Genomic DNA, 26410 nt, shown 5'->3' with positions numbered 1-26410 from the left:
AATTAAAAGCAAAGTAGATAAATTTCAAAATAACTTTTTTTAGTTGCTTTTTTTTTAATTACGGATCTGTGTACTTTTTATAACTTTTTCTATTATTATTATGTTCTTTTTATGATATAAAAAGAACATAATAATAATAGAAAATGTTGTGTAAATTTATTTTTGGCTAGTATTAACACTTTCCTGACACGTGACCTGCACCACGCTGCATAAAATCTGTTTCTAAATGACGTGAATCGCCTGGTTGTTCATCAATAATTTTAAATTTTCCTGAATATCTATATGGACTTGAGAAAACATTAAATATATATCTGAAATAGGAATAATTTCTAAAGTTGATACTACAAACCGTTTGTCATTTGCATTTATAGGTCGATCAAAAATTAATTTTGAAAAATGGCTAAAAAAGCGAACAAGTTTTATGCGCAATCATATAGATGTTTTTAACTTAGTCACGAAAGGGTTAAGTTAATAGTTATTTATTACGGTTAAAGAATATAGGTTAATATAATAATTGTTCATGCTTACGTGTTTTTAAGAGATATGTGGCTATGAAAATAGCTGTTTAGTTTATCAATTAGTAAGGATACTGACGGGACACGCAAGATTGATATCTAATGTTGTATGTTATATATCATTGTATGATATAACAATTTAAAATCAATCGCGCTGTACTATTTTTAATCCACTACAACTTTTAAAGTTTCTTTTTTGAAATCACTCACGCGTGCAAACTTTTATTCTATTATATTGAATTCTATGCACTCCACCGTATTTTAAAAGCTAAAAAGTTTATTTTAGGCCGCTTAACCCTTTCGTGATGAGTTAAAAACATCTATATGACTGCGCATAAAACTTGTTCGCTTTTTTAGCTATTTTTCAAAATTAAGTTTTGATCGATCTTATAAATTCAAATGACAAACGGTTTGTAGTATCAACTTTAGAAATTATTCCTATTTCAGATATATATTTAACCCTTTATGGGCCCTTGTTGCCATATGGTAACAAAAGAAAAATGAAAGTGTACCTCAAAACCTGGTCGTTAATAATTCCTCATTTAAGACCAAAGCTGCCAAATGACAACAATTATTTTTAAGAAATAATTGTTTTCAGGGAAAAAAAATGTTTGAACTTTTTTTCTTAGACCCTTAAGTTTTCTGAAAATATTAACAAACTTTTTTTAAAAAGTATATTTTTTAATTTGGCCAATAAAGGGTTAATGTTTTCTCAAGTCCATATAAATATTCCGGAAAATTTAAAATTATTGATGAACCACCAGGCGATTCACGTCATTTAGAAACAGATTTTATACACCATGGTGCGGTCAAGCGTCAGGAAAGCGTTAATAGGGACCCGAAATCGGATCCGGGTTGTTGTTTCGGGTATTACCCGAATTTAAATATTCGGATAATTACCCAAAAGTTATAAAATACCCTTTTTTTTTAATCGGGTAATACCTGGTTAATTTTAATACCCGATACTTGATACCCGTAGAATACCCGGTACTTGATACCCGTAGAATACCCGATACTTGATACCCGTAGAATACCCGTAGAAAATACCCATTGAATACCCATAGAAATATCGGTAGAAATACCCGAAGAAGTAAAAATAGCCTAAACAATTTAACTCAATTCATTTATTACATTGAATTACAAATAACAAAAAAAAAAAGATTGAAAATACTAGATCGCGCGAGAATCTCAGTTCGAGGATCGGGTAATTTTTTAAAATTACCGGAATTATCGGGTAATTTTATTACCCGATTTTCAGGTAAAAAAATCGGGTAAAAAAATTACCCTATAATCGGGTACTTCTACGGGTAATATTCGGGTAGCTTAAATCGGGTAATACCCGACCCGAAGGCTTGGATATCGGGTAACTAAAGTTATTAAAATTACCCGTCCACGGGTACCCGCGGGTACTCCCTACCGTTTAACTGTAGCTTTACCCAGTTTTGAATGACAAGTTTGATAAGGAATTTAAAGTCAAATGGAAAAAGAAAAATGCATGGGAAGAAATTCGTCGTCTGTTAAACTTATCTGCTAATCAAGCGGAAGAAAATATAAAAGCATTCAAAGTAATATGAAAGGTAGCTGAAATCAAAAAGAAATATCCCATCAGGTTCTGGAAGGAATTCAGTTCCACTTCATTTTCTTCAGCTCGATTAGCTAAGTACTTTTATAGAACATCGTGAAACAACATCGAATATTTGTTCACCTTCTGATTCCAGATTAGAAACAACGAATTTGGAGGAAAACGTTGAGGTGGTTTGTGAACAAGTAGAAAATATTCATCACCCATTGAACAAGGAGCTAAATTAATCATTTATTTGATTATTATGTAAATTCTTGTGTGCAAGTATGTAAATTCTTGTGTGCCAAGTGAATCGATAACTCATACTAATAACAAAACTAAAAGAAAAAGAAAAAAATTAGATTCTGATGATTTACTTGACAAAACTTTAGTGAAAACATTAGAAATAATTAACTCCAATATTGAAAATCCGACTGAAGAAGAGCAGGATGAAGATTATTTATTTATGATATCATTAATTCCACAGCTAAAGCGATTAAACAACTGTTCCAAAGCTTTGGCTAAAGTTCAAATACAAGCACTTCTTCTCAAATTAAAGTTTCCAGATAAAGGTGAAACAATCTAGCCTCTCTGTTTAACCTATAATTGTGAATAAATAATGTAAATATTACAGTCTGGCTTACTATTTTGTGTATCAATTGATGTGAAAAACTACACATTTTAAATAAAGTCATGGAAGTATAATATACGTCTTCTATTAATCTTTAAGTAATTATTGGGGCATATCTTAAGTTTAAAAAAATAAAAAAGTATTGCTTTGTTAAATATATCATATTGTCATTCAAAAGAAAGTTTATTAAAGTATATTACATATACTCTAGTTATTAACTGGATTGTGGCCACAAGATTGAACATAGTCCAATTGCCACGAAAGACTTCCTTCATATGAATTAAAATAAAAAAAGTATTTCTTATTGCAATTGCATCAAAAACAGATCTATTACTTTTTGATTTCGAGAAATCAAGCAAACATGCTTGGTCTTGTAATTCTTTTTTCCAATCTCCTTGATTAAAAATTCCTGAATTACTTTCACTCTCAACAAAACCAGTAGGGATATAATGTGCTCCATCTGTTAAACGCAAATTCTTGTGAAGACAGACTATAGCCTTTATTATATTTTCCACTTTCGATGGTTTTGATTTAATTGGAGATTTGTGAATTCTCCATCTAGCAGCTAAAACTCCAAAGCTATTTTCAATTGTTCTCCGTGCTCTTGATAGTCGATAATTAAAAACTTTTTGCTAAACGGTAAGGTTTTTACCTGGTTATAGTTTCATCAACCATGGTTTAAGTGCAAGTATATCATCTCCAACAAGGACAGGTGAAACTTTACGATTGATTTCGGACATTTCTGGTAAATGAAAATTTCCCTTATTAAATGCTCTACCAAATGTGCTTACATTTAAACTAGCAGTATCATTATCCATTCCATAAGCCCCAATGTCAACTATTGTAAAACAATATTTAGTATCACAAATGGCTAATAAAATCATGGTGTAGAATCCTTTGTAGTTGTAAAAAGAAAAACCTGATTTTGCAGGAGCCTTAATGCGTACATGCTTTCCATCAATAGCTCCTATACATTGTTGAAAGTTCCAATTCTGATTAAACTGTTTAACAATGTTTTGCCATTCTTTTGTGTCACTTGGGGCTCTGAGAAATACTTTTTTGAGAACTTCCCATATAGCACAACAAGTTTCAGATTTTCAACAGGTTTGAAGATCCGATTAATGACAAAAAGTGTTCAAGTCTGTTAGGAGACATTCTTAGGTATCGATAAAAAATTCCCTATTAAATAAAATCATTTCTTGCATCAAAGAACCAAACGCACCTTGTTTAACGCGTTTTTAAAAAGGTCTCTGACCCAAAACATATGCTTTCTTTTTTTTACGCTTTTTCTGCGTCTTAAAATTAAAAGTATAATAAAAAGTAGATAACTTAGAAAGAGATTTTTTTTTATGACGGCCATTTTTTGTTTGTTTACACTGTTTCTTTGAAAGATTTTTCCGCTAGTTCAATGCAATTGAAACATTGCGTTGCACAACAATTTACCGCACAACAAATAAAACGAATGTTGCACGGTTGTTGTACGATATTTCTACAACTATTGGAAATCAAGCTTTACCAGCCAATTTTTAACATAAAAGGTAAGCACTTTGAGATTAGAATGATCCTGACTTGAACACACTTATATCTTCTCTTTGGAACGTTGTGTAAGAACAAGAAGTCTAAGAAAGATCCACTGATGTTTTAAATTAATCAAATCAATGCTCCCTGGTATTCTTTCCAACCCCGCCTATTGCTTAACAATAAAAAAAAAAACGAAGAGCTAATCATGTTCTAAAGTTAAAAATATATTTATCTCAAATTTTACTTGGTAAACAGTCTCTAAAAATATGTTTTTGTAAAGGAGTTTTTAGTTGCGTCAAAGAAACAGGCGAATCTGGCGTATTTTTCTTTTTTTTTTTCCAAGACGAGTTAAAATTTGCTCAAGATTTGTCTCTCTTAACTTGTATCTCAATAGACTTAGCTTTCTTTCTAATTGATGAGTCATAAACTCATTCTGTAGACGACACAATAGAGGAGCCATATTCTCACTCTGAAGAGGAGATGGTAGACAAGTCATATTCTTATTCTGCAGACAACGAATCATAGTTATTCTTATTCTGTAGATGAGTTTAGCCAAATATTTACTTTAACATTTTTTTTTTTAATTTAAAAAAAAAAATGTTAAAGTAAAAATTATTTAGAAAATAAAAATATTAGAAATATTAATAGCAACAAAATATTTATTAATAATATTATTTACAATAAATTAGTAACTTGTGGATAGCTGTCAAAACAGAATCATCATCGAAAGTTCAATTATGCTCCCAGAGGTTATAGCTAAACCGAAAACCGGTGATATCCTCTTCAGTTTGTGCTGTTTTACGCTTGTCCTGTTTTTTTTTTAAACAAGAAACAAAATATGAAAATGTTATGCACTATTTTGACTCCAACATAAAGTTATAGTATTAACTTTGAAGTTATTGTAGATAAGTATTTAGTAGCCTCGCTTTCAAATTATTTAGATGAGTAACTCTAGGAAAATAAAAAGACGACACGCTAAAAGGAAATCGAACGGACTTCTCGTTCAATTTCCCTTTCGCGTGTCGTCTTCGTCTGGTTAAGGTTCTAGATAAAGTTTTAGAACTTGATATGATTAATGCTTTTCATTAGCTAAGAAGATTTTGAAATCTGAAAATAAAAATACGAAAAACCTTTATTCTCGGTGTAAATATAGCTAAAGAAGTAGCCACACTGTTAAGTAATGAAAACGTGATTGCTCCGACGCTAAACCCAATCATCGTCCAAAACACAGATTCGCCAAACCAAAAGTATTCGCACGACGTCACTAAAAAGGTAAAACTTGAAGTAAGAATTCAAATGCAGATAATGTGTGGGCGGCATACCAATAAATACCCCGACAGCAGGATTGTGACAAGAAACGGTAATGAGTGATATACCAACGTATCCTAAATTCTGATAATCGCTACTGTCTGTACATAAGCACTCGTTCAAAATTATTATACAGGGTTTTGGGATGGCATTTGATTCAGCATACGTTCTGTATTTTTTCCAAAACGGTATATCTTTGTATAAAAGCCAAATGTGATAGCCACCAGCAGCAGAACTTATTAAACTCGTAAAAAACACCCCGAAAGCCTGAAAAAAAAATCTTAAAATGCTTTACTTGTATTTAGCCATAATGTAACTATCAAATCATAGTTAACAATTATTTAAATGTTAGAAAGCAAATAAAAAAATAAACAAAAAAATATTTAACAAAACCAACAGCCATCTTATGACGCGTAGCTAGACACACCACACTCAATAAACCTGGCACCATTGTCTGCTTAAAACAAAAAATACAAAAAGCATGGCAGACTCATCAAAATTTATCTCCAGGGAGTCGTTTCATAAAAGTTATCGGTCTGATGCTATATTATAACATAATTGAATCAGTAATAATTTGGCATGTATCGGTCAAAATTAATTATATGAAACGTGTTTTTGTCATTGCGATAAAAAATCGCAAATAGTTATTAGCACATATAACTTTTATAATACTCCCACCTTTGGGTTTCAAATAAAACTTCAAACAAACTCGAACATAACTTATTATATACTTAAAACGCGTTTATGACTTAATCCCAAGTTCAGTTTTTTAATATTCTTATGATGTAATAATTGTTAAAAGTCAATCACTTTCAAAAGTCTAATATGGTTGATATAAAAATGTTTCATAAGGTATTATGAGTTAAAAAAACAACTCGAGTCTGATCTCCTAAGCCTCAAGTTTAACACTACAGGTGATTTTTTCCTGGAGACAGTGGCGGATTAAGACTTTTCGGGGCCCGGGGCTATTTAAAAGTAGGAGGCCCCGTTCCACTAACAACGACAAAAATGAGTAAAACAAAGACTTTCTTGAAAACGCTATCACTGATATTTATTTATATACAAATTTTATATTTATTTTATTGAATTAAGTTGAGTGATTTTTTTTCTGCTTTTCTTCCCCGCAAACTCTGCAATCACATCGCTGAAATCCAAAGTTTCTAATAATTTTGACTCAATTGTTAATCTCGCTATATTACTTAAACGACTATGGACCATTGTTGATCGGTGCATATTCTTAACTCTTTTAAGAGTAGAGAATGATCTCTCAGCCTCGCAATTTGGATAAAAGTACCTGAGTCAAGCTCATTATTATGCATTGTAGATTCAACACTTTCAACTTCTTGAATTTCATTTGAAGGAACTTGGCAGGCTACCTCATTTTCCGTGTTATTGTTTTCATCTTTTCTTTCATTGTTTTTATTATTATCTAAAGTTTGTAGAAATTGCATATTAATTTGGTTTGATGAAAAAAAAATTGTCATTTTCGGAAGTTTAGCTACCATTTCCTCTCTCTCTTTCTTCAATCTTCTTTTAGAAGCTCCACTTTCATATTTTCTTAGCATTTTAATTTTAACTGTATAACCTGAAAAGTGTTAAACTGTTCTTTTTTTCTCTTTCACGAATTTAGCGCTTCAGCTATTAAATGCATTCACACAAGAACTCTTTTGTGCGGAAGTACAAAAGAATTGTAGAATTGCAATCGTTAATGCATTTTCAATAACAATATAATTATTCAAGTCATTAATAATTTTCCGAAGGGAATTGTTTTTCTAGCAATTTGTACAAACGTTACATTCAATTATTGCTATAAGGCGCTGCTACCAAACGAGTAATTTTTTTTTGTAGAAGTAGTTGCGCTCCTTCGTTGTCAAAGACCGGAAAAAATATATAATGCAGCGTTTTTGTTGACAGTTATTTTATTTTTGTGCTTTTGTTTTCAGACAATTTAGTAAATTTAACTTTGGCTCTTTTAATTTAATAAAAGATTTAATTTTTAGAGTTAATAAAAAATTATTTACTTTGAATCGGGGCCCCTAAAATTGTTGGGCCCGGGGCTATAGCCCCCCCCCTTGATCCGCCACTGCCTGGAGATTATATTCTGCTAGTTTTATAAAGAACTTTGTCAAAATGCATAAATTTAAGAAACGTGACGTTTCTTTTATGCGACTTTTTTTTGAAGAAAAAAAAACTCGCTTACCGTCAATCCATACCACACTCCAAGACAATTCACTGAGTTGAATAAACCCATAACTAAAAAACCAATCACAGTGAGACCGACAGCAAAAAAAAGCTGCACCAGTCCGAATCCACAAACCAACTGTGCGATCTTTCTCTCGATCATTTTTCTATAAATAAAACATTTTTTTACTCTCAATGTTCTTCATTTATCAAAGAAGCTTTTAAATTGGGAGCGATGTCTTAAATAGAGGGACTAGGGTATTGTCTAGGATAGATTCGTTTTAACTTCTGATAACTGACAATCATTATTTTACTTTATACCAAGTGGAGCAAGAGTTAGGATCAGAAATCAAACCTACCCCACCTTCAACCTGACAAAAATCTTTATGTTGCAGAGTTTCAGATTGAGCAGAAATGAAGTTGAAAATAAAAATGAAGAATAAGAGAGACTTGCGTAATATTCTATTAACTATTATCTATTAAATTTACTAGATAACCAAATTAAATATTTTCCCAACTTAATTCTTGTTATACAGCACTGTTGAGATTATCAAGTGCTTGTGTTTTGTTGAATTAAATTTTAATATCAGGACTTTACTTATAATCTTTACATTTGTGGAGCTAATTAGGGTTAGGGCCCTGCTTCAGCTACATTTGATTTTACACTTTTCCTTAAACGGATGGAGTTTATTTCGTATTCATAAGGGCACACACGAATTTTTCTGATATGTAGGGTGCCAACATATCAAAAAAATTCGCGTATGCCTTTATGGCATATACGATGCGGCTGAATCTTTTAGAGAGTTGTTTAAAATATTTGAGTTAACACAATTTGCCGAATTTTCAAGACTTTGTCAAATTGGAAAAAAAGCTTTAAGTTAAAAGCATTTTCTTTATTTACTACTAATTGAACAAAAGCTTGTCAAATAGAAAAAAGAAACTTGTAAACAACTTTTCACACGTTGAGGTAGGATTTCTTGCTAAGGACTTTAGCTCTTGTAAATCTGGACTAGTTGTAATCTATTCATGAAGGTATCAAAATTCCATTCCGTTTTCAGTTTTTTTTCGCCCATTTTCCCGTGTTAATTTAATTCTCCGGCGTGATGAAGGGTTATTATTAGGGACAGGCGAAAAACACAAAAACACGGAAGCCGTGTTTTCCGTGTTTTCTGAGAAATCCGTGTTTTTGTCAGATTTACCGTGATTTTCTGTTTTTTTTAAAAAATTAACCCGCTCTATTCTCTTACTTACTTGTTGTTAGTGGTAATTGCTTGACGTCAACTCATCTGTCATTTCTGGTTAGTAATTACCATTTTTTCGTAAACAAATTGCGTTCAATCAATAAACATCTTACATTTAGTTATGTTGAAGAACGCCGTGAATGTTTCTTGTGCCGAGCGCGCAAAACAGTATCCCAAGGGAACTTTGCACGCCGACGATGGCCGTCTCTTTTGCACAAGTTGTAACGTTACACTAGATCATACGAGAAAAGGTACGATTGATAGATACTTGCTAACACCTATGCACACTCAAAAACGTAAAAATCTAAATGAAACAAATGACACTCGTGCGAAGAAGCTAGCTACAATAACAGGTGCATTTAAGGCGGTATCTGAGTCACGTAACGCACGAAATCTGAACAAGTTCAACGTTAACTTCAATAAAGTCAGTGCATTTGTTACAGACAATGCCAGTTACATGACAAAGACTATGAGAAATCTCTAAGGGATACTCCCCCACTGTGTTCATTTGTCGAGTAATGTTTTTAATTCAGTAAGCGAAGAGCTAAGTGAAAATTTCAATTTAGAGACTTCAGCAACAAAGTTGAACAAACGGTCATAAAATCTTATTAAAACACAGTTTTTGCTTATTAAAGTTATTTCACTATGAATAAAAATGTGGCATTTTGATGACGTGTTTTTTCCGTGTTTTTACCGTGTTTTTTGCGATTTTTATTAAAGTACGCCGTGTTTTTCGCACTTTTTTACCGTGTTTTTCGCCTGTCCCTAGTTATTATTGTTCTTCGAGCAAGAGAATTCGTCTGCGACAGGTGTCATTGATACATTGTCTGTGGACAATACAGTTTCTTGGCTCTTGTTGGCAAATTTTCCTATCTCTTTGAATTAATTACTTTTTGTACTAAATAAAACACAACGAAGGGAAGGGGGGGGAGGATCAACACTTACCACTTTGGATGAACTATTTTCACTTCAATTATTGTCTCTATTGATACTTCAAAGCCTTTTTAGCTACTATGTATAACAAGTTAACAATATTACTAAATAAAAACCCACTGTAATCTAGTAACAATAAAATACGCTTCAGTTCAATAATAATCACAACCAAAACAATACAAAAAAATGTTTTTTGAACTTTTGAGTAAATTTGTTATTTACTCAAATGTTCAAAAAATTATTGTTTTCATCAAATTTGACTTCAACCACATGTTATTTTTTGGTATTTTTACATTGTGATTTCCATTTTTTTTTAAAAAAAAATTTGTTATCTAGAAATTTATTTTAACTTTTATTTTTGTCTTCAAAGTCAAATTTTTTTTTTTTAAATCGTTTCCATTTCAAAACTGTAAAAAAACCCGTTCCGCTACAACAGGCGGACTATTTTCATCAGACTTAAACTATTTCAAAATCGCCACTTAAAATACCATCATCAAAATTCTTTTCTGCTTTTTAATTGAATCGAAATCATCAAGTTTCAAAAAAAATTTTTCTTCACCAAAATCTTTTAGTGATTTTTAATTGCAACAGGTAACAGATAAGTACGTTGGGAGAGCGGTGTTTTTGTAATTACAACCGCATGAAAAACTTTTCGCAGCGAGTAAAACGTGATTAATTTTATTCACAGTATCAAACGATTTTTCGTTAGCATTTTGGTAAGGTGTCTTTAATGCATATATATTTAAATTAATCCTAGTATTTACAGATATTTATAGAGTGTATATACAATGTATAATTAAACTCGTTGATTTCTTAGATCCGTAATCTCTTTTTAAAGCTAAATGTCAAAGAATCTCCAAAACTCCTCAGTTAACAGAAAAGATGCTCTCGTTTCAAGAAAGGGAGCATTAGTTTCCAGTACGATTGGGGTTTTAGAAGTTATGGTTGCCTCGGCATTAATACTCTGTTCATTTATTTTGTGGGGAACCTATTGCGATAGCAAATTAGAGTGTGCCGAAGGAATTTCTAATGGTATTGGATTCTGGCTTGGTTTTCCTGTGAGTTTATTGTTGTTTTTTTTCTGGCAATAAATTGCTCTTTAGTTAAAAGTCGCGCTAATAATTTCCTCAATAACGCTTGAATTAATTTACAATGCACTTAGCCAGGTAAAAAAAAAATTTTTTTTTTTTAATTCTTTCAGATGTTTTGAAATTTTCATGCAGGTATTATCTTTAGTTACTTATTTCTGGTTTACTGGGAGTTGTCGTCTTGGTTAGCAGAAAAAAGCAAGTGGTAAGTCTTTTGAAGCAGAATTGTTTAGACGAGTTGTTAATATTTTAGGATACCACCTTTGGAAGTTTTTAATTTTGATTGTAGGAGGATACTTATCATCAAGAAGTTTTAATTATCAACCCTTAACGTATTACAAAGAATTACATTAAATTAAAATCAATTACCTATATATATATATATAGTGTTTAAAGTTTGTGATTTAATTGTTATTATATATATTAAGAGATTAGAATCATGACTTAATTGACACATATAGAAAAGTGACCAGAAATAAAACTTACAATAAAAAAAAAACATCAAGCAGCATCTAATACATATATATGTCTTTTTAACATAGAGTTACGCATTTGCAACGACAAATTTTATTTTACTGGGTTTATCCGTAGCTCATATTGTTTTGGCATCGATGAATACTAACAATTTTTGGAAGGGAATGTATGACGCATACTTGAATGAAATTTGCGTCGATTCATCTTCTGAATCTTTCTTCTCGTGTTCTTGCCGTAAGATATATATATATTTTTTTAATGTAGCTTTGTCTCTAATAATAATCAAAGATATAAAAGTTTTCTTTTTTTTTTACCAAATTATTCGCAAGGGTATTGTCTTAACATTTTTATGAAAACCTTTTGCATACCCCCTATGATTGCTATTTTCTTATTATTGATACGTAATCAAAACAAAAGAAAACAAAGGAAAATTAGGATTTTGCTGGCCATTATTGGCACTGTAAAAATCATATATATGTTTTGATTGTTTTGTTTCAGCTATCAATTACTCTGTGAAACAAGTTAGTGTTTTGTGTGAAATGGTTCCCATGGGACATTACCTTAGTTGGGTAATGTTTGGTCTTTCAGTTATTTCTGGAATATTATCTTTGATTGGTGCATTTATTGGTTTTTTCAGCTCATTATTTGTTGGTGTAAGTATCGCCTTCTTAAATGAATTTTTATTACTTTATGGCTACTAGAGTTTAAACAACTTTTAGTTATATGTCTACAAACGATTATTTGAACTATGAATTTTTATCATTTATTTAAATGTTTTTGTATTTTTACCAGGCAAATGTTTGATGAAAATGCAGACGCTCTTCTTATAGTACACTTCAGTATTTTATATTGCACTTTAGTACGTTAAATAGAAATTTGGTGTGATAATATTTAATTACGTTATATAACAATTTAGAACTTTAGTATAGAAAAAACATTTTTAATTTTTATTTATATATTTCAATTGCTTATTTCTTTTCATTAAATTTGTTAATAAAATTTTTAAGACATTTGTTTAGAAAAAAATGAAACTTATTAAAAAACCGAAACTTTTATGAAAAGATTTTTGTAAAGTTCAGATAACTTGTTTTTAACTTAGTGTGGAATCATGATGGTTTCCTAATCATGATGATTTCCTAATTATATTGGTGTTTTAATCGTTTGTTGGTAAATCAATTTTTAATTACACCGGTTGTAGTAATTTTAATTAAAATCAAATTACGTAATTGATTCAAATTACTTTTCTCAAATCGTTTTTTAAGTGAAGTAACATTAAATTGAAGAAGCCACCAAAGTACTCTCTGGAAAGGTGCTTGTATCAGTGCATGTATTCAAATTGTGACAACTATTATGAAGCCATTTGAAGTTCCCTCTGATGACGAAGAAGTGATGGGCATGAAAAATGCTTTAGAGAAAGCAATAGAGGTACGTTTTTTTTGACTTAGAAACCATTGATCGTTTTGCAAAAGCAACGCTTCTTGATCCCAGATTCAAACAGACACTTTTTTACATTCCAAGAAGCCTTTCAAGCTGCTAAAAAAAAAAAGTTTTTTCGTAATTAGTTTGAATTTGAGACAAAATGAAACTATTCCTGTGATGAAAATTACGTCTATTGAGAACACTGAGTTTTCTTCAATGATACAAAATATCATTGCACAGTCACAAAGTACAAGGTCCAGAAATCTAAATTGGGAAAGGAAGTTTTAAACGAGTACCTAGAAAGCTCAACATCTTCATGCTGTTTTGAGTTTTGGAAAGAGTATGAAGAGCAAACAAAATTAAGAGCAAACTTTGGTTCGGCAAAAGTAGCTAAGAGATTCCTTACAACACAACCAACATTTACAGAAATTGAAAGAATGTTTTCAAATGCTGGAGGCATTCTTTCAGATAAAAAACAAAACAGATTTTTGTCAGAAAACATGGAAAAAAATTTGTTCTGCAGAGAAAATATTTCAATTGTTAATTTTAAATAATAAAATTTCTAAACAGTTTCTAATTTTTTATTCAATTATGTTAAATAGTGATTGTTTATATGTAAAATAGTTTTTTTTACTTTGATTCGGTGATCGTAATAGGTTCAAGGATTATTAACATTCTTTTTCAAGTTTTGCCTTGCTTCGGTTTCGGCTGAAATTTTTCGTTTTGGTTTCGGTTACGGTTTTACTGAACCGAAATTTTAGTTTCGATTTCGGCTCAAATTTCGGTTTCGGTCGTTCACCAGTGGTGATTATAGATATATATATTGGGTCTGTTATTTCTATAATCACCAGTGGTGATTATAGAAATAACAGACCCAAAAGTTGAGATCATAGAAATAGCCTATCAAATAAATAAGTATAAAAGTTTAAAAGTATAAAAGTGCTGTAAAAAAGTTTACATCAAAATGTTAAAACTACCATTAATGTTTTGTAGGGTAGCCCTTATATTTTATTACTTCAGCACATCTTGATGGCATACTGTTAAAAAGCCTTGACATCGTTCAATAGTAGTGTCTGTTAATACGACAACTTTTTTTACTTTTATTTTCTACTGTTTTTATTCAATTCTCTTACAACTTTTATACAGAAACAAAAAATTCTCGAGGGCGTAATTATGTACAAAAATAGCGTATGACTTGACTAATAACTTACATCAATTAACTTTAATGACAAGAACTTTATAAACGTAATAATAAAGTTTTATAACGATCAGCTATTATCACATCACCCCAAGAACTAAAGTTCTTAAGTAACATTGTCATTTAAATATGTCGGCTTTCTCCTTTCTCTGGTTCGTCTGATCGCTGGTAATAAATTATCGACGATTTTTCTGCCATCAGCTTCCTCCTCAGCGTCAACAACTGTTTCTTCGGTTTCTTCCTCTCGTGCAGCGAAAATGTCTAAATCTTCAAAATCACTTTCGTCGTTGTCGATCTCTTCACTGATAATAGTTTCTCTTGAAGCATTTGAAACATTTGAGGCAGGAGCTATTCTCACATCTCGCACATGTCTTGGTACACCATCAATTTCAATACTTGTGTTTGTGAGTATGTCAGTTACAGTACCAATTTTCCAAACTGAAGTGCACTTTGCATTTATAGACTTTTAGAATTCCCTTTTAAAACTCTTTAAAATTAGAGGTTTGTTTATCTCGTAAAGCCACTCAAATATCGCTCCATTAGTTCTAGTATACAATGGGTTGTTTTGTTGTTTCATTGGACGACTAAAATATATATTTCCATCAGACTAGAAGTGATTAAACTTGAATCCCTCACAAAACCAAAAGAAAACATTTTTGTTTATGAAAATTTTTGCAAACCTTTTAATCGCTCTTGTCCATTGTGAAAATCGAAAACTTGTCGATTTCGTTTTGAAACAAGAGGTTTCTTCTTTGCTATACAGCCTCATCGGCCGACTCCTTGTAAATAATGACAAATGGTTGGAGCTGACATAACTACTTAGTTTTTATTTCATTAAAAGTTATAAAAGGATCTTTTTTAGACATCCTAACAAATTTCGCGAACGGTCTTTTTTAGACATCCTAACAAATTTCGCGAACGGTCTTAAGGTCTTTTTTGTCGGTAGATTTAAAATTTTATCATTAGTGTTATTATATTTTTCAGATTACAACAACTTTGAACCAGTTTTCTGGAACACCTTAGTTGATGCAAAATTTTAAGCTATCATTAGAAATCACATTAAAATTAAACACGTAGAAGCATGTTATAAAATGCAATTAAAAGAAAAATTTATGTGGTGTATTACTTCTATAATCACCACTGTATAGCTTATATACATATATATACGTACATACATACAATAGTGCATGAGATAAACTTTTTGGCAAACCTAAAAATATTTTTTTAAAAAGTAATATTTTTTAAAAAAAATGTCGACGTAACATAATTAAATATTATAGTTATTTCGGGAAGCAAGACTTCAATTCCTCGCAAAATAAGAATATCGGTTTCAATGCTTAAAAATATTTTTCTAAAAATAAATTTACACACGAAGATTCCTCAATGAAACTAACTATCTAAACATGAATGCAGGTCAAATAAAAACTAACCGCAAATACGAAAATTCATATTTAAAATATAAATGAATACTTCAAAAAGGGTTTCATTATTATTTATTTATCTGTTTATAGATGTTCAGAAAAAGACTTCTATCGATTGGTTGATAATCTTTTTTGGGATTAAAACAACGTTTTAGTCCTGATTGGTTATTTCTCATTGAAAATAAAATTGATTTAAACTTTATCAAAAAAGCAATCATTATCAAATAAAAAAACTTTTTGAAACGTTAAAATCTGCTTGGTTATATCTCACGGCCTTTTCTTCGTTCAGTTTATTAAATGTTAAAGTTAATGTAATTTAACTTTTACCTATTAGTCTTACTTTTTTATTTAATTAGCTAATAGCTAGTCAACTATTTAGTAACCAGCATGTTAATTAAAATCACTAAGTTTAAAAGATAATTACTAACTTTTTATCTAAGAACAAGAAATTTTATTTTTTAAAGAATAAAGAAGGTAGCTACTTCAACAAATGCATCCAAAATAACGAAAAGCAGAGGTGACCTAATCCTCTATCCATACGCAAATTACGTGTAAAATAAGTTTTTGGTCATAAATAACATGACTGAGTATGCACATTAATCAGTTGTGTTCATCTTCCCTCTAATAACCAAATCGAGGAAAGTTTCATCTTATTATTCAATGGCTACTTTAGCTTTAATCTCATTGATATATTTGCAATAAGGAGCTTAGTGAAAATTAAATATAACGTTTATTAACAGACTAAAATCCAAAACATAACTACTAAAGCAGATTATCTAGTGTTAATAAAAAACCTCTTCAAAAATTTCGGGTAACAATGACTTATTTTACATTTCATTAGGCTAATAATATTCATTCAATTAATTAATTTGGCCATACTATGTAAAATATTAATTTATTTTGTTTTTTCATAATTTGTCAAACAGAGAAGAAATTTTTCGAGGACGTTATTTTAGTTCTGTTTTTTTTTTACATTGACACCCCTAGCCACAGATGTGCTTTGAGAGCATTGCTAGATTTCGCGCTCCGAAAATGGTAATTTGCGCGAATACAAAATGCAACTGAGGCAATCGAGAAATCTAAATCAAAACATCAAAGATAGTTAATAATTTCAATTTTATATTTTATATGCTTTTCTTAAGAGAAATTATCTCCAACTAAATGTGAATTGAAGAATGACACTACAAAATAAAGGTAAAATATTAATAATGCATATTACAGTAATATTTAGAGTGTTTTCCATTAACAAAAAGAATATATATAGCTATATATACATTCCGATTTTGAAGACAAAGTTGACAAGTTAATTATTTTTGTATAATATGATTTATTTTACTGTCACATATTATTATAAGTATAAATTTTAGCTTTTTATCTTCATGGTATAACCACTAAATTTGTAACATTTTCAAGCCACTTTGAATTGGTCATGGTTCTAACTTAACTTTAAGCATAATCCTAACTTTAAGTAATTAAAGAATGCAAAACGTGGCTTAAACCTCATGTTACAATTATGCTGCCTAAAAATACAAAAAGTGTGAGAAAATACTTTTATGAATTACTATTCAGCACAATAATTTTAATGCTGTTTAACAATCTTAATGACACAATAAAACAGCAATATTTACATTACATATAAAAGTAATATAAATAAATATTTATTGCAATATGACTTAACAATGCTGACAGGAAGAATAAAGCATAGTAGACCTTAAATTTCCTAATTTTGTTAAATACTTAAAATTTCAAGATTGACAAGTTTTGCTTGTCAATCTTGGTAAACTTTAAGTATTTGACAAAGTTAAGAAATTATTACTGCCCTAAATCTCCTAAATATTTCACTGATTGCTTAAGAGGTTTGCTTTTGCAATGCATTTATTTTTGGTTTCTTTCAGATGACAATATATTTTAATTTTGTTTATTTTCTAACTTTTTCCTGAGCATTTTCGTAATTTATAGATTTTATTTTTATTTTATTAATGTTATGCTTACTATCTTCTTATTCTTAATCAATGCTATAATTAGCAAAATGCTTAACAAATAAACCTTCAACAACTAAGTTCTAGTGATTTTCTAATTTGCTATTACCACCAAGTATCATTCATAAGAGCAGAATATATATCATATCCATCAAGATGTTTGTTTTAAGTCTGTATTTATTTGCTGTTGTTGATAAACTACTTCCAGAAATACTAAGGATTGTGTTGGATTATTGGTAACAGGTATCTTCTGACCTATTGGTTAAATATTTTGACTGTAAATAGTCTAAAGTAGTTACCAGACATGTCATGTAAAATTAGACCTTGACAAAATCAAGCATGAGATATTTCTATTTGCAATCAATTTGATAGAGGAAAATGGGGGTGTCTTACTAGAAATAAATTTACTGCCCTAAAAAACAAAAATGAAACTCATAGTTTTTAGATATTGTTGGATATAAATTTCACTCCGCTTTTTCAAAATACAAAAATATCTTGAAATAATCTTTTTGCATTTGCTTTGAAGCGAACACTGCTTTTTTTTAAAGTGTAACAAGTAAATTTAATTTGAAGACTAATATTTTTGGAAAGAGAAATCTATTGGTAGACTTAACTTATAAAATCAATGCATTTTTTATTGATTGGATAGGAAGTGGCATGTTTTTATTTTCATAAGATAATTAGTCAATATCCAAAATATTAACTTTTTATTTTTACAGATTTTCAGCGTATTGTTAAAGAAATAAAAGTCTTTCTATCAAAGTTAAACAGTAATGACAACTCAGCTGAACTACGAGATGCTCTTAACTTTGCTTTATTGCATTTGCACAAATACTTTAAGAAGATTCAAAATTGTATCAAGGTACAGATATTTTATTTGAAATATTTTAAATAAATTGTATCAAGGTACACATATCTTATTTGAAATAAATAAATATAAAAAAGTAGTTTTAAATGAAGATAAAACTTATTTTACATTGCAAAATATTTTTATATTATCTTTCAACATATTTTTATGTATAGTTTTACCATCAATATTAATATTAACATTTGGATTGTTCTTAAAATTTTTTAACGTTGTAATTTAATCATACTTATAATAATTTTTTTAAACATTTTTAAAAAGTCCTTATCACAAAATCTGGACAACAGTATTTCTCTTTCTACTTCATTTGGATCACTAAGCTCACCATTATCTATTCAACCCCAAGATAAATTTGACTGGCGCTGGATAAATCTTGATAGCCAGGCAATAAATGGAATCTATGGATATAGCAACAGTGTTTTTCCTGAAATTTTTCAAGTTCTAAAGAGTGCTGATATTGATATGCTACAAGATATGATCTTAAAAGGTATATTCTAATTTATGAAAAAATACAAGAGACTCCTAAAGTTCTGCTTTAGCTAAGCCAAAGGTTTGATAAAAGGACAATAAATAAATGAATTGTTTAACAAATTTATTGAAATTCATAGTTAGACCTTCAAAAAATATTTAAAGCACTGTAAAGAGAGTTCCTATGCACTAAGATATTTAACTAATTAAAATATTTAAAATAGCTACTTTTTTGGATTTTACGCAGGTTCTAACTCTTTTTCCTATTGATTTGATAATATTGTTACATAGATGCATTAATGCTTGGTTTCAAATTTCATTCAATTTTGGTTCTAGTTTTCAACAATCACTTAGATTTTAGGCAATAGACAATCTATCCAAGCATTTAAAAATTTCTCTATCAGAGATGTATTAAAATATTTATACAGTTATTTTTTTAATTGAAAAAAAAAAAAAGAAAAAGAAAAGATAAATGACTAATTTTAGTTAATCTTAACAAAGTTTTTTTATTACCTATCTGTACATATTACTTTTATTTTTTAAATCTTTTTTGTTTGAAAAATAATTGAATTTTAGTAAAAGTGTTCATTAGTAATGAAAACAAACAAATCTGCATATATTTATAGTTAAAAGCAGAAAATAAAAGTTTTGCAAAAACCACCTAAAATTGATTTCTGAAAATCTGGTTTGCTAAGTTTCACTCTAAATAGCACCTAAATCCAAAAAGTTGTCCAAATGGATAATTTACCTTAAAAGTTATTTCAGTTGTTAACAAATTGGTAATTTTTGCAGAAATAATGGCCAGAGAAAGATCATCTGAAGTGGTCTATAGCAAATAATTGGTATGATGAACGCTTGTGTTTGGACCTGTGAGATAAGTTAAGCATTCAATGTTTCTGAGAAATGTGTTCAAACTACAAAGAAAAATTACAAGACAACCAATAGTGCCAAAGAGTTACCAGGACTTGCCTAAGACAACAGACCAAGACTCAAGTTACCTCTTGAGAGCTAAGGAAAATTCCTACAATTATCAACAGTAAACTTGCTAGTGAGTTTAATAGCAAGTTTTAAAATATTTAAAGTATTATTAGGGAAATGATTAGAAGGGTTTTAGATAAATAAAAAAAAAAAAAAAAAAAGGAATCAGTTCATATAAAACAACTAGAAAGGAATTGCTCAAAGTCTTGGGTATGCTCAAGAGGCAAGAATGGTGCAGAGAAAGATTTTACTGGACTGTAAATGATTGAAGCAAAGTCATCTTCAGCAATTAATCTAATTTTGAGTTCTTCAATCAAAAATCAAGAGTTAAGGCAAAAAGCTGCTGAGTTTTTTTTATGATTAGTAGCAGGACAGAGCTACATCTCATACAGCGCTGTCAGTCCAAGTTTGGTTCAAAGAGCAGCAAAATCAAGGTTTTTCCATGGTGTGCTAGGTCTCCACATCTGAATCCAATTGAGATTATTTGGTCATATATGGATCCTATAATGGTACCAATTAAGATAACGTCCATGGAGCATCTTAAACAAGAGTTGGAAAGAGTCTGGTCTAAAGTTCTGAAAGAACTCTGTATGAAGTTAATTGAGTCAATGCTAAAACACATTAGAGCCTGTAATGTTACCAAAGGTGGCTGCTACTGTTTTTTTATTTTTTATCAAACTGATTAGGTGACTTTTCTAATGTCAAATATGAAAAATGAGATAAGTAGATAAATGTTTTAAAAATAACCAACAAAAAGTTTCATACATTTTTTATGACAAGAGGAACAAATGCACTTTTGTTTTTCAAAGCTGATTGATAGAAAAAAATTATATCCAGTCTCTAAAAAAGGTCTAAAATGTTTAAAAAAAAAAAACAGTTGGACAATTGAGAAGATTGAAAGAATGGATTATCCCTTTAAAAAATATATATATAATAGTAATATTGAGGGTGGTGATTTTATTAATAAATAGTTTGTATTTTATGTTCCAGATAAAAGTTGTTTAAAAGAAGTTGATGCACTGGGGCGTTCTACAATTTTCTATTGTATTAATGGCAAAGAGATTGGGCATCTTCAGTGTTTGGAAATTTTGCTGAATAGCGATGTTGATCTTGCACAAGAGTCATATGGTAAGTTGATTCATTTACAAGGTTGATTGGGTCATATCAATCTTATATTTTTGGATAAAATTCTGATAATATATAGTTTAAAAACAACTTTAGATGGATTAGGATGTGCTCACTTGGCAGCCATTATGAATAATAAAAGTGCTCTTGAGCTCATGTTGAATTCAAAAAAAGTAAGTTTTAATAATTAAAAAAAGTTTTTTTTTTGAATGAAACTTTACATTATTACTAACCTTGGGTACAAAATTTTAAAACTTTGATAAAAATAAAAAGTCTGCATATGTGTATGTGTATGTATGTATGGTATGTATGTATGTATGTATGTATGTATGTATGTATGTATGTATGTATGTATGTATGTATGTATGTATGTATGTATGTATGTATGTATGTATGTATGTATGTATGTATGTGTGTGTGTGTGTATGTATATTTATATGCAGCATTTTTATTTTTACATAAATAGTATTTTTTAGTAATAATTTAAATGAATAATAAGTAAATAAATAGCAAAATTACCAAACACTAATAATCTCTTTTGTCATTAATGCAATGGAAAATTTGTAATTGTGTGAAATTATATGCTGTGAATATATCTATATTGTACCATTAGTTTTAAGAAACTTTTTTTTAAATATCTATTTAAATTAATTCAGTAAAACTTCAAAAGTTTGTATTGTAAATATAAGAATAAAAGTTTCATGAATTATTGTTCAGCTTAATGTTAATGTTAAAGACAAAGAAGGAAGAAATGCTCTTCACTATGCTGCTGGGTATGCCAGCCCTGAGTTTTGTAAGGTTAGTTATGTAATGTTCATTATGCTGCTGGGTGTGCCAGCCCTGATTTTTGTAAGGTTAGTTATGTAATGTTCATTATGCTGCTGGGCGTGCCAGCCCTGAGTTTTGTAAGGTTAGTTATGTAATGTTCATTATGCTGCTGGGCGTGCCAGCCCTGAGTTTTGTAAGGTTAGTTATGTAATGTTCATTATGCTGCTGGGCATGCCAGCCCTGAGTTTTGTTATGTAATGTTTGGTAAAAGAATTTAACAGCATTCTTAGTTGAATAAACAGTATAAAAGATTCATTTTTGTTTGTTAGTTGCTCTTAGAAGCTGGTGCAGATATTCACTCTTTGGACAATGATAATATGAATCCTGTGATGTGGGCATGTTACTTTGACAAAGAAGTAAATGTTGAGTTACTTTTAAACATTACATGTGATGATGAAACTAGATTTGAGTTTATTGATGTTGAAATACAATACTGTGATAAAAAGGGAAGGTGTATGCTACATTGGAGTGTAATGAAGAGTGAAAATAAAAATTGTTTAAAGGTAAATAATATCCACTTAAGTTAAACATGACCATTAAAAGTTCAATTGCTATAAAAGTTTAAGTATTATTAGACGCTGCAAGTATTTAACTCTAACAAGCATACATACATACATACATACATACATACATACATACATACATACATACATACATACATACATACATACATACATACATACATACATGCATGCATGCATGCATGCATTCATACATACATACATACATACATACATACATACATACATACATACATACATACATACATACATACATACATACATACATACATACATACATACATACATACATACATATTCATCCCCTTAATTTAAATCATTTTTTTACAATATTAAATTCTAATATGCCATTATTTAAGTCAATCAGTTTAAAAGAGAATTCTAAAACATATAATCATTGTGTAACAGTTAAAACTACAAAGTTTGGTAAGAAAAATTCATACATTTCATGAAAAAAAATTAATTCTATTGAGTTTTTGTTGCGTCCTGAAACATAGTCAAAAAATGACTTATGCTGTATTTAAATTAAGGTGATGATATATATATATATATATAGCTTATATATTTTTTACCACTATAACTGTATTATGTAGATATATATACATAATACAGCTATAGTGGTATAAGTTCTGATGTTAAAAAAAAGAAATGTGTGCCACAGAAGTGTCAAATATTCTAAAATTGTAAGTGTTGAATATTTAAATCACAAAATTTAAATAGACCATCAGGCCACAACTTCTATTGTTAGCAGTGTCTATAAACAAATTTTTAAGTAATTAAAATTCAATTAAAAATGCTGTATTGAAACCTACTTAACGCCTATTTAAAAGATGCACTATACAAAAGGTCATAAGTTAATTTAATAATAATGTAATAGAGCAAGTGTCAGTTCGGATAATTCACATATTTAAACTTTTTAGCTGCTGCTGAATTCTGAGTATAGCGATAAAACTGATAACCAAGGGAGGAATGTCCTACATTATATTGCAGAGCATGGTGTGAAATTCTCTTATTTCTTACACATTTATATTTGTGTTTTTAGTTTTTGGGAATATACATTTTGATAATATGAATTTGAAAAATTTAAAATGCTAAGTAATAGCGTATTTTTTATAGGGGCTTATGAAGCTTTAAAAGATTATTTACAAATATGTGGCCATGGTTTTTTGAATTCTGTGGATTTAACAGGAAGAACACCATTACATTTAGCTTGTATGTGTGGTCATGGACAAATTGTAGACATGTTGTTAAATAAAGGAGGCAAGTGTTCCATTTTGTTTGTATAAATGTCTTCTTTTAGCTGGTTTTTGTTTTATGTTCCTAATTTTTTTTATAATTCTTGCAAAGTATCAAATCAAGAATTTTGAGTTGTTGATTTTTTTTCTTGTTAAATCTTTTTTTTTTGTTCCTAATTTTACTTTATTTTCTTTTGCTTTAATTTTCTTTAGCTTCTTTTGATATAAAGGACAGTCGAGGCTTCATTCCTCTTGACTATGTTAAATTTAAAAACCTTCATTACTGTCACCTTGTTTTACAATATCATCAGAAGTATAGAGACAGAAATTATATTGTTGAAAGCGATAGAAATTCACCTAACCTTAAATTAACACAAGCTAATTTGTTAATGAACAAGCAAAATCTTAATGAGTATGAATGCTTGAATAAATTTATATGAAGTAAGTATACATACTTTAATGCTTCAATCTATTTAACTCCTATTTCTTTCAGAACTGAACAAACTCACAAAGACCTTCTTAAAGAGAATAGCTCCTCTAGCTATCAAAAACCACCAAGGCGTCTGTCCACAGATTCTAATTTTAATGAAGTATTTGATGTTCATGAAGGTGCAGATTTTGATGAAGACAGTAGTTCTATTGAAGTTAATGAGGTGGAAAACTTTAGTCTTACTAATACAGTTTTAAAAAAGTCTGCTCTTAATGTGCCTGAACATAAAAGAAAAACGTCACAGGAATGTCTAGAGAGCAACACTGAAAAAAACTCAGAAGAAGACTTCTTCATTAATATTAAAAAAGTAAACTTAGTTGAAGGCAGGAAAAAATCAAGTGAAAGCACCTTTCATGTTAGTCTAAATAATGAGTTGAATGGTGTGGCAAATAATAGCGATGATAGTGATTCTTCTGATAATGCAATGCTTGATGTTGATGTTGAAGAGGATTTTAGTACGCCAAAACTACCTGCTCATCTTATGAGGTAAACATTGCATGATTTGAAATAAGTTTGGAATGAAAATAAGTGAAATTTGAACTGAAAATAAGTGAAATTTGTTAAAAAATTATTTCCTAGGAAAAACAAACCAAATAAAACTATAAATGAAGCAACAGTTAACTTAAGGGGAAAAAATGGCATTGAAAATGGGGTTAGTGAAAAAGAAGAAAACAAACAAAAAAAAGTAAGACTTCAAATATTATTTTTTTTTTAGCATTTTTACTTCTGCAGTTGTTCTCTCTATTGACTTCTTCAACATACCTCTTATTTACAAGTTTTAATTTTTTTCGTTTTTATTTTTCATTTTTGCTGCTCTTACATTTTTCAACGAATCATTCAACATGTGAGACTTTTAATTTGTAGAAATAATGTTAAAAATTCATAATATTAAAAGTTTTATTTTTTATTGACGGTTTTTTTACATATCGGTTAATAAATTCATTTCAGAAAATTATTGAAGAAGAACCGACACCAAGTTTTTCACTCCATAGACCGGTTTTTCAAGAAAATTTATCTAAACGATTATCGTATCAATCGAGGTTGCTTTCACCTATTGATATTCAAAAATCGTCTTTGCCTATTGTTATTCAAAAGTCACCTACACCCCCACAACGAAGAGTTGAAAATGTTGTTGCCGCTGATGTAGAAAACATCGGATGGCCTAAAAAGTCGGTGAGATTTTATGTTCTAAGCAAATTACAAATTCAAACATACAAAAAAAATGTTATGCTGGAGGGTTTAGGGAGCAAAGTCCTAAGACAAAACTTAAATACAGCCTGGTAGTTTTTTAAAAAATACAGTTTGGTAATTTTTAAAAAAAAAGAGTGAATAAAGGTAGGCACAAGGACGACACGTAAAAATTCAAGTTTTATAACGTTGTTTGTTGTTAGATACCAAATGTTTATCTTAAACGCTTTATATTTATATATTGGAAAGTCTCTACTCTTTACTTAAAGCGTATTTTATCTCCACACTTTACTTAAAGTGTGTACTATCATGCTTTGATATTCAAATTATGATATTATGATATCAAACAAAAATCTTTTAACATTCAAATTGGTATTCAAATTATGTTTAGGGAAAAATTTATTGGAACCAATTTTTGCCTCAGCCGAATAATAATGACGAAACTATTTGTGTAAAATGTTTTGTAAACGTAAATGTATTTTATATTAAAATTTCTATCCTGTAACTATGGAGCATCGCATTTTGAGTTGTAAAAGCGTTAAAAGTAGCAATCATAATTCTGGGCCTGTAAAACAAGTATCTGCAAAGGTGGCATTTTAAATCAGTGTTGCTAAATACCAACCTGAATTTCTAGGGCTGTAAATATAACCCATCAAACAAAAATGAGCAGGTTGTGAAGTTAATTTTATTTATTGAACTTCATGCTTTATTTATCTTTTCTTTTTTTCTGCTTGGTTTTTTAAATTAGTTCTAAACCTTTTCCTTTTGAAGATTTCAAATCCTAAGAGGCGTATAACATCCCGCGATAATCCAATTCGTTCTTTATCTCTGAATACCCAAGACAATAAAGAAAAATCCTCGAGATCTTTAGGACAATCATGGCCACTCTCCAACCGAAATCAGTTAGCAATGTTAGAAGAAAAACCACAAACTCAGACTAAACGTGGTGCCTCACTGCTTATCCCTATCTCTTTACCAAACTCCTCACCTACGCTTTTAAATAAGCCGAAGAAGTTGAACCCTTCTCCTTAAATTAATTGCTTTCTCTATTTTATATTTTATTTTTTAAAACTCGACTATGCCAAGCGCGGCAAAAAGAAAACCATTTGCACTCGCATCGACTTGTACATATATATCCATATATTTGTTCCTGGATATTTAAATAAATAAATGTATATATATATTTATTAATATTTATTATAAATTTTACTATTTATAATTGTATTATTTGCTGTGAAATTT

General features: G+C 29.6%; 3 protein-coding genes across 10 annotated transcripts; 2 read left to right on the top strand and 1 right to left on the bottom strand.

Moving 5' to 3' along the window:
- Window positions 1-4916: 4916 nt before the first annotated feature.
- Window positions 4917-9971, bottom strand: LOC145194481 (uncharacterized). 4 transcript variants are annotated; one of them, XM_090069525.1, is made up of 6 exons: window positions 9904-9971; window positions 7737-7884; window positions 5934-5993; window positions 5605-5803; window positions 5359-5492; window positions 4917-5037 (listed from the first exon to the last, which is right to left on the bottom strand). In XM_090069525.1, the coding sequence occupies exons 2-6, from the start codon at window positions 7878-7880 to the stop codon at window positions 4960-4962; spliced, it is 615 nt and encodes a 204-aa protein (XP_089925651.1). In that variant the 5' UTR covers window positions 7881-7884; window positions 9904-9971; the 3' UTR covers window positions 4917-4959. The 4 variants fall into 4 exon arrangements, with proteins under 4 accessions (XP_089925651.1, XP_089925654.1, XP_089925652.1 ...); XM_090069528.1 differs by having other exon boundaries at window positions 5934-5990; XM_090069526.1 differs by lacking the exon at window positions 9904-9971 and adding an exon at window positions 8969-9333.
- A 500-nt stretch (window positions 9972-10471) lies between these two features.
- Window positions 10472-12878, top strand: LOC145194503 (uncharacterized). 3 transcript variants are annotated; one of them, XM_090068269.1, is made up of 6 exons: window positions 10472-10607; window positions 10709-10949; window positions 11128-11184; window positions 11522-11687; window positions 11952-12106; window positions 12716-12878. In XM_090068269.1, the coding sequence occupies exons 2-6, from the start codon at window positions 10734-10736 to the stop codon at window positions 12716-12718; spliced, it is 597 nt and encodes a 198-aa protein (XP_089924395.1). In that variant the 5' UTR covers window positions 10472-10607; window positions 10709-10733; the 3' UTR covers window positions 12719-12878. The 3 variants fall into 3 exon arrangements, with proteins under 3 accessions (XP_089924395.1, XP_089924394.1, XP_089924393.1); XM_090068268.1 differs by lacking the exon at window positions 12716-12878 and adding an exon at window positions 12246-12376 and having other exon boundaries at window positions 10494-10607; XM_090068267.1 differs by lacking the exon at window positions 12716-12878 and having other exon boundaries at window positions 10494-10607; window positions 11952-12265.
- A 3621-nt stretch (window positions 12879-16499) lies between these two features.
- Window positions 16500-26339, top strand: LOC145193693 (uncharacterized). Of its 3 annotated transcripts, XM_090068263.1 has the most exons (14): window positions 16500-16685; window positions 18190-18332; window positions 18597-18822; window positions 20772-20909; window positions 21003-21079; window positions 21624-21704; window positions 22004-22237; window positions 23176-23251; window positions 23372-23515; window positions 23704-23902; window positions 23984-24466; window positions 24560-24665; window positions 24929-25153; window positions 25940-26339. In XM_090068263.1, exons 1-14 carry the CDS (start codon window positions 16667-16669, stop codon window positions 26198-26200), a joined length of 2412 nt encoding a protein of 803 aa, XP_089924389.1. In that variant the 5' UTR covers window positions 16500-16666; the 3' UTR covers window positions 26201-26339. The 3 variants fall into 3 exon arrangements, 2 of the variants coding, with proteins under 2 accessions (XP_089924389.1, XP_089924390.1); XM_090068264.1 differs by lacking the exon at window positions 22004-22237 and having other exon boundaries at window positions 16526-16685; XR_016445452.1 differs by lacking the exons at window positions 23704-23902; window positions 24929-25153; window positions 25940-26339 and having other exon boundaries at window positions 16526-16685.
- Window positions 26340-26410: the final 71 nt, after the last annotated feature.

This window comes from Hydra viridissima, unplaced genomic scaffold (assembly GCF_058129835.1).
Source record: "Hydra viridissima isolate aposymbiotic clone 2 unplaced genomic scaffold, HvirCarnegie_v1 scaffold_12, whole genome shotgun sequence".
NCBI classification, from domain to species: Eukaryota; Metazoa; Cnidaria; class Hydrozoa; order Anthoathecata; family Hydridae; genus Hydra; species Hydra viridissima.
Note: the sequence above shows the minus strand (reverse complement) of the source record. Positions and strands in the feature narration are given on the sequence as shown.